The following is a 7293-nucleotide window of genomic DNA, read 5'->3' on the forward strand; positions in this document are numbered from 1 at the left end:
ACGATGATTTTAAAAGGGGAAATCAAAAATTTCTGAATTTTAAAAAATTTTTATCCAGTTCTTTTTTCGCAATTTTGTAATAATGAAACATTGCATACGTATTTGTGCAAAGATATTGTGGAATGGAAGAAGAAATAAAATATGAAATTTATATCTTATTTTATATTTTAGTAGAAAAGTCATGTAAATGTTTGTAATTTATAAATCATATGTTATAATGACTGTCTCAAGTAAACTGAAAAAAGTTATTCGTGTCTGAATTCCATAGTCTTATGTTTTAATTCTTCATAGGGACTTACCGAGTTACATAGTGAAAAGCTAGCACAATAATTATTTCTATGTATTTTCAAGCACTAATATATATATTTCGGCTACAAAAGTCACACTAAGAAGTCGAAGTTGAGTAAAATTGTGATTTTATTGCCATTAAACTAAATTTTAGGTACCTCGCCGCCACTTCCTCGGTCCGGTTTTGTAATGAATTTGCTGGAGAGAACGATATGGTGTTATATACATTCCCAATCATGTACTAGTACAAATATATTTTGTATTATTTAGCTTAAAGCAGCATGCCTGCGGATTCATGCTATTTTCCAGAAACTCTTTAAATTGTTTTTTAAAGAAAGAAATATTATGCTTAAATTTGATGTTTTAATTTACTGAAAATTGCTACATCTTTTGTAAATATAAAATCAACATTCGACTTCACACAAATTAGATATGTTTTAAACTCCACACACTACTGGATACCACAATATGAGTGTATAGTGTCGTTAAAAAAAACTGGCAGTTTATTTTTAAGAAAGGACCAACTTAACTAGACCTGTTATAGAGAATGCTGATTTCCTTACATACTTTGTATATTCTTATCTGGAGGCATGCAGCTTTATTGCTAAATACCTGTCATTTTCATATTAGGTTATTTTTTCTTACAAATTGGCCTTGTCTGCTCATCAAGTTGCCATTATGTGTGTTTATAGACTCACAAACAGTGAACATGTGCTGGAATCCCTGTCCTTTACACCTATTTTTAGTTATTGAGATGAAGACATATTTTCTCTTGTCATGTAGATTTTGAATAAGGGTATAATAAAAAATCTTGTGACATTTATTATAAAATATTCATGTGCTCTGATTCCTATCACGATTAGATATAGTCCACAAGAACGTCTACTGTCGCCAAAATATCTATAGATACATGTATTTTTCTTTATCAAACTCAAAATATAACCTATCAGTTACAAAATGTTTTTTGCTATTGTGTGAATAAAATGTTAATGACATACTTATAAATTATAATTGTTCAACTAGTATGTGATATAATGTTTAAACAACGTTGATATGTTATGTGGTTTATAAATGAATAAATATACATTTATATGAATTGAACAACTGTTTTGATACTTTATTCTCACTAGTGAAATATAGATTTCAGAAATATTATACATGTATAAGAGATTTCAGCATCTGTCATAAAATAATAGAAAATGTCTAAAATGTTATAAAAAATAACAATGGTTTAATATATTTAAAAGTTTACCAATCTTTTATCAAATCATATTTGTGCTCACTTGTTTCGTAAAGCTATAATTATGATCCCTGGCTGAAATTCCATTATCGTGCAAAACTTAAATACAGCCAGCCCATTAACTAGATCATAATGTTGTTCATTCATATGTTGCATTGCCTAGTGACACTTTACTGAAGGTATCCGAGTGTTTCCCTCAGCCGGTCAATATTTTAACCACTTGTTCATTTAGGTGAGTGATTTTAGAGTTTGAGTTTGAATGAAAATGAATATGACAAAGTGATATTTTTCTAGGTGTAACAGGGTGTGTGACATGATACACTTTAAGATTATATCTCGTGATCAGTCCCAATCAAACAGAGTCTGTAATTATCAATTAATATTGTTGTTTTCGTTGCTTTGGCGGGAGCATCTGTTTTCCAAATTTTCATATTTCACAACGGTAGGTGTTAAGTGCTGTGTTACAGCTATAAAAGTTGCCCTGTAGTTCCATCTAGTGTTATATTTTTCTGGTCCATCGGGATTATTAAGTGTTGAAAATTGAATACCGCTTAGCCGATGTAAGGGGTGTGTGAGGAGTGATGCATTTTCACATATAATTCAACCTGAGACTGCAATTTCCATTGATATTGTTATTTGCCTCTGAGGGATCACCTATTTTTTCAGATTGTTTTTGTCTGAATTGGTGAAGTTATTACCACTTCTATAGTAATGAAATATCAGTTCAGCATTCTAGGACAGCAATTGCTCTGTTGTTCTATTACCAGGACATATCTGTAGGGATGACACTTATTTACATATCAGGAACATTGTGTAAAAAAAAGGAACATGCCATTATTATAAACCTACGCCTTCCCAGTTATAAACATAGCATCTGATGATGATCAATCATATAAAATTAATGTGACTACGAAAATGCTTAATTACTTAATAATATAAAAAAAAACCACATAATTAATTAGTTTCATATTTTTTTAATTTTAATTTTGTTCTATTAAAGTTTACACAACGCTACTTAAATTCTATTGGCAATTTAGCCTATAAAAATATTTATAAAACACAAGTTGTTTTTTCAGGTATAATAAAAGGAAGTAAATATGTGGAACATAATCGCAAATCTTCGGCCTTTTACGTCAATCTCCGGATATTGACAATTCATATTACGGTTGACTGATTATCATTATTAATCGTGGAGGTGTTCTGTTTGCTAGTTACGTAGTTTTATCAACAGTTGGAAATCCCCAAGTTTCTATTTCAATTTATGTTCAAGTTTTCAAGTTGCTTAAGTAACAGGTATTTATTTTGATTTATTGTTTTTCATGTATTTATATCTTATTTCATTCTTAATTAATTAGCGATAAGTATTCTATGTTTAAACGAATGAGTAATAGTTAAGTACTAATTAGAAACAAAGAGAACGATTTAAACAGCTCAAAAGGAGTGATGAAGGATATAAAAAATCGTTAAACATTTAAATGGTTAGTTTTCCAATTGAAATTAGTCGTAAATGTGCGGTTCTTAAGCAAATAATTTCGTAAATTGGAAAATCACCAATTTTTCTAATTTGCCTAATATATTTTATCTTTTAACTTACTTAATCTTTGACCTAGTTCATGCAAAATAGACACACAATAGGCTTTTTACTTTAACAAAATATTAGGACAAAGATAAAAAATAAAATAAATTAATTTTCTTGTTTCAAATAAAATGAATAAAAGAAGGAATGTACTTGATGATTGATTTAAATTAGTTGAGTTGATGTGGTATGACATTAATTATCTTAAACATTGAACTAGAGACTACAATGTGTATCTTGTGATTTCTCTCATCACTGAATCTTTGTAATACTTTGACAGAAAATTCTCCAACAGGTAATAATATTTAAGAAAAAAAGTTATTTCCTCAAGTGGAATAATTTTACAGTTTCTGTATTGAAATAATTGTTTAAGTAAATATAAAGTAAAGTAAGTTTCTAGTACATAACCATGGTCGTTCTTCTCTATAAAATAACATTTACCGGTCCATGTTTTACTTTGATGTTGAAGAATTATTACAATTGTTTAACTGTATACAAAAGTTTCATTGTAAACCAAACTATGTTATTCCAAAGTCTGCAGTCTTGACTAGTCAAGTAAAATTATCATAAAATAATTTCTCTTTGGTGAACAAAAATAATGCCAGGGAAGCTGGATAGTAATTTTCTTATGGACAATCAACAGGAGGTTGTTTTATGATGAGTGATCCTCCATCAAACACTATTCTGCGCTCTATAGGGACATGTTATCTCACTATGTTAAGATACTGCGTCGATAAACCGTGAACAGAATATTCTCTGATTTTCCCTCTCTCCTTTGTTGTGACATTTGAATAACTATGACAGAGGTTTTGTTCTGTTCTGATTGAAAGAGTGTATTTATTTTATTCTTACTTAAATAAATATCCAAAATATCCAAAATATCTGCCACTCGTTTACAAGTCACGGTTTAAGTTTATATCATTTTTTGCAGGTAATATTTTCATTATCTTTATAACAAATATCCATGTCAATCATTTTCTTTTTAAAAATTATTTATTCTTTTAAAACATATTACATAAAAGGAACGAATGAAATAGTAAGTGTCAAATTCGGGTAAGGGTTTGTGAATTTCAATCAAGAAAAAAACAGAAAATACCTAAACCAAAACTTTAAAAATCACCCTTGATGTGAATTATCAGGAGACTTTTAATGCCTATTTAAGTGAAGTAAAGTAACCAAAAATTTCTCAAGGTATTATTCATATAAAAAATCTATACATTTTGGGAAAATCAAAACCTTTTTTATTCAAAAATTTCCCAGAAATTAATATGATTTTTGTTCCTTAATGTCTTTAATGTTAACTGTGATAATGAAACTACCTTTGAACGACAATTATCTCTTGAACGTCTGCAGTACCATTTCTATCAAATAACAAAATTACAAGTTTGCAGTTTATATCGATTGATTTGATTGATTTATTATATATCGATTGATAGAAAAGTCGAATAAGATAAGGACTTTCGAATTCAATTTTGATCTTGCTGCAGATTAAACCTCAAGGCAATAAACATAGTAAAATTCAAATTGGCCTAGAAGAAAAACAAACACAAAACATTAACAATTAAGAAACTGTTTAATTATTCATATTGCGCTAAAAATTACATCTCCAGAAGAAAATTTGACTTGACATTTACAAAGTCAATTGTAGACATGCATTTTCTTTAGTTTTTGAAACTTGTATTTACGATGAAAATAATAATACTTATTTATTTTCAGGATGTCGGAAATGCCATATTACACTCACAATGTGTCACTCAGACTGTCTAAAGTACTTGATGAGATAGGAGTGAACGAAAGAATGGTCATAAAAAGAAGACGACTAGGGCTAATGAATGAATCAATACTTACGATAGGACACCGATTAATACATGAAGAAGATGTAAATGTGTATAACTTAGGTAGTACAATAGAAGGTACTACAACCCTTGGACTTAGTTCTGACCTGGATATTCTTTTCACACTTCCCAGGTACAGAGTGATACAAGACTGGAGTGAATGGGAACCTGGTGTAGAAAACCTGTTAATGATACAGGATGATACTGTATCACCAGGATATTGCTTATTACAGGTACTCAGACAGGATGTTCCACTTCCAGTAGTCAATGTCATTAATCAATACTCGTATAGAGATAGAATAGGAAGAGTACTATTAAGTAATGCAATAGCAAATATCGTGAAGATTCCTGAACATGTTAGACATGGCCCAGCACAATCAAGAGATGAAACGTCTGATTTCTATGGTGATGACATTGTCCTTGCACTTTATTGTCAACAGTGGCCATTTCAGGCTAGACAATGGATTGCTCAGCAAGGTGAAGGTCAGTGGCCTACATTTGATATGAAACAATATTGTAAAAATACGGGGTTTTTTGTTGTAGGAGTTGGAGGCAAAGACAGTGAAAATGAAGAACTTGAATGGAGAATATCCACTTCCCTTGCCGAGCGATATTTAATGTTTAATCTGAATATAACACAAATCAGATGCTATGTTCTAATGAAAATAATTTTAAAATCATTTATAAATACACAATGCCCTGATAGCGTTTCAAGTTTTATGTGCAAAACGGTTATGCTTCACTGTATTTCAATTACAGAAAACCATTCTTGGAACGAAAACACCTTGCTTATCTGTTTGAATTATTGTCTGACAATACTTTACAATTGTGTTCTAAATGATTACTGTCCACATTTTATCATCCCAGAGAACAATTTAATGGCGAGAGGTTTTACTCCAGTAACAAAACGAATCATAATAGATACACTCTCCTACATTATAAGCAGTAACGGAAGTGCATTACTTGAAATAGAATGTGATCAACTTGGTTTCAGAATTCAAAACACTTTTTTGAGGTTAGTAGAGCTTGATCCTGAAGATATGTCTTGTGAGATTTCAGGCAACCTCGTAACACATATTGGTCTTTATGTCAATGCATTTCACTTGCTTATCCTTAAAATTACGAATAAAATCAGTCACATAAGAGTTCTATTACAGACATTATATAAATACCTTATGACATTAACTCATTATATGAATCAAGGGCAAAATAAAGTAGCATGTAGTGCATTGGCTAAATTTATAAGCATGCATTTAGGTTCCGCTCTAGCTTCAATGAACATACATAGTCAAGTTGGTTTATGCCGAGAATCTACCGTTTTGATGTCGTTATGTCTAAACGTTGACCTAATATCGAGTAAAGTGAAACTAGCATCAATTTTCTATTGTACAGGAGAAATTGAGAGGGCTGAACTTATTTTGAAAAATATTGAAGAAAGTTATGATCTCAATGTGATTGAACCAATATGTCATTGCTACGTTTATAAATATAAAAAATGTAAAAAGGCATTTGATAAGTTATGTTATGAAGCAGAGGATGAATATACATTGCTACAGAATATAACTGCATCTTGTGTCAGGTTTCTACGATGTGAAATTAACTGTTGTCCTCATGAACTCCAACATGAAATGTTCAGATCAACACAACAAGACCTCTCTTTTAGAAGTGAAGATGATGACTGGATGAATTTGGCTGTGGTCGATTCTCTGCCGTATTTATACTTTCTACAGTATAAGACTTATTCTCATCTCAGAAGGAATCGTGATAAACAGGCGGCAATTTCCAACCTTGCTAAATGTATTGTAGAGGAGCCAAATTTCGGACATAAAGATACAGCACTAAACCTCCTGGGTCAGTGTATGGAGCAGGAAAACAAAATGGATGCTGCTTTAACGTGCTATCTGTTATCACTGAAAATACGAGGCAGAAATAATGCTGCAAAGTTTCATATATGTAGACTTGTAATCTCTGTGTTGGGCTCTGGCTTCCATTAAAAATAAATGTGAAAATATTTACTTTTCGTGAATTCGAACTGAGAATATGAATGCAAAGTGGTCCCTTTATAGAAAGGCCTAGCTTGTCATACAATTTGAAAATGTAACAGCAAGATATATTACAGTTTTTTTATCTGTGATAAAAATATGTGACTTTTTGCGGTGTGAATGGTTATTTGTATGCATTGAACCAGGAGTTAGATTGTTATGTAATGCATAAGGAGACTTAAAATTTTGAGAGCATGATATGAAATTTTCTTTAACGTAAATTTTACCAAAATAGAAATTACTATCTAATTGTAATACTTGTATGTAAAATCATTTCTTATGGTTGTATGAAAAGGATTATGTATCAACTAT

The 7293-nt window shown here is 30.6% G+C and overlaps 1 protein-coding gene across 1 annotated transcript; it reads left to right on the plus strand.

The window, feature by feature from the left end:
• The first annotated feature begins 2690 nt into the window (after nucleotides 1-2690).
• LOC132727455 (uncharacterized) lies at nucleotides 2691-6933 on the plus strand. The gene is made up of 2 exons (XM_060712982.1): nucleotides 2691-2821; nucleotides 4821-6933. Exons 1-2 carry the CDS (start codon nucleotides 2790-2792, stop codon nucleotides 6931-6933), a joined length of 2145 nt encoding a protein of 714 aa, XP_060568965.1. The 5' UTR covers nucleotides 2691-2789.
• Nucleotides 6934-7293: the final 360 nt, after the last annotated feature.

Source organism: Ruditapes philippinarum, unplaced genomic scaffold (genome assembly GCF_026571515.1).
Source record: "Ruditapes philippinarum isolate M1 unplaced genomic scaffold, ASM2657151v2 ctg1053_1_1_1_1, whole genome shotgun sequence".
In the NCBI taxonomy this organism is placed as follows: Eukaryota; Metazoa; Mollusca; class Bivalvia; order Venerida; family Veneridae; genus Ruditapes; species Ruditapes philippinarum.

What these genes read in the sequence shown, in the direction of transcription:
- LOC132727455 (XM_060712982.1), top strand. Translation starts at nt 2,790, where the DNA reads ATGTTCAAGTTTTCAAGTTGCTTAAGTAACAG. An exon ending in TCAAGTTGCTTAAGTAACAG is followed by an intron (nt 2,822 to 4,820) that starts GTATTTATTTTG and finishes ATTTATTTTCAG; the next exon opens with GATGTCGGAAATGCCATATT.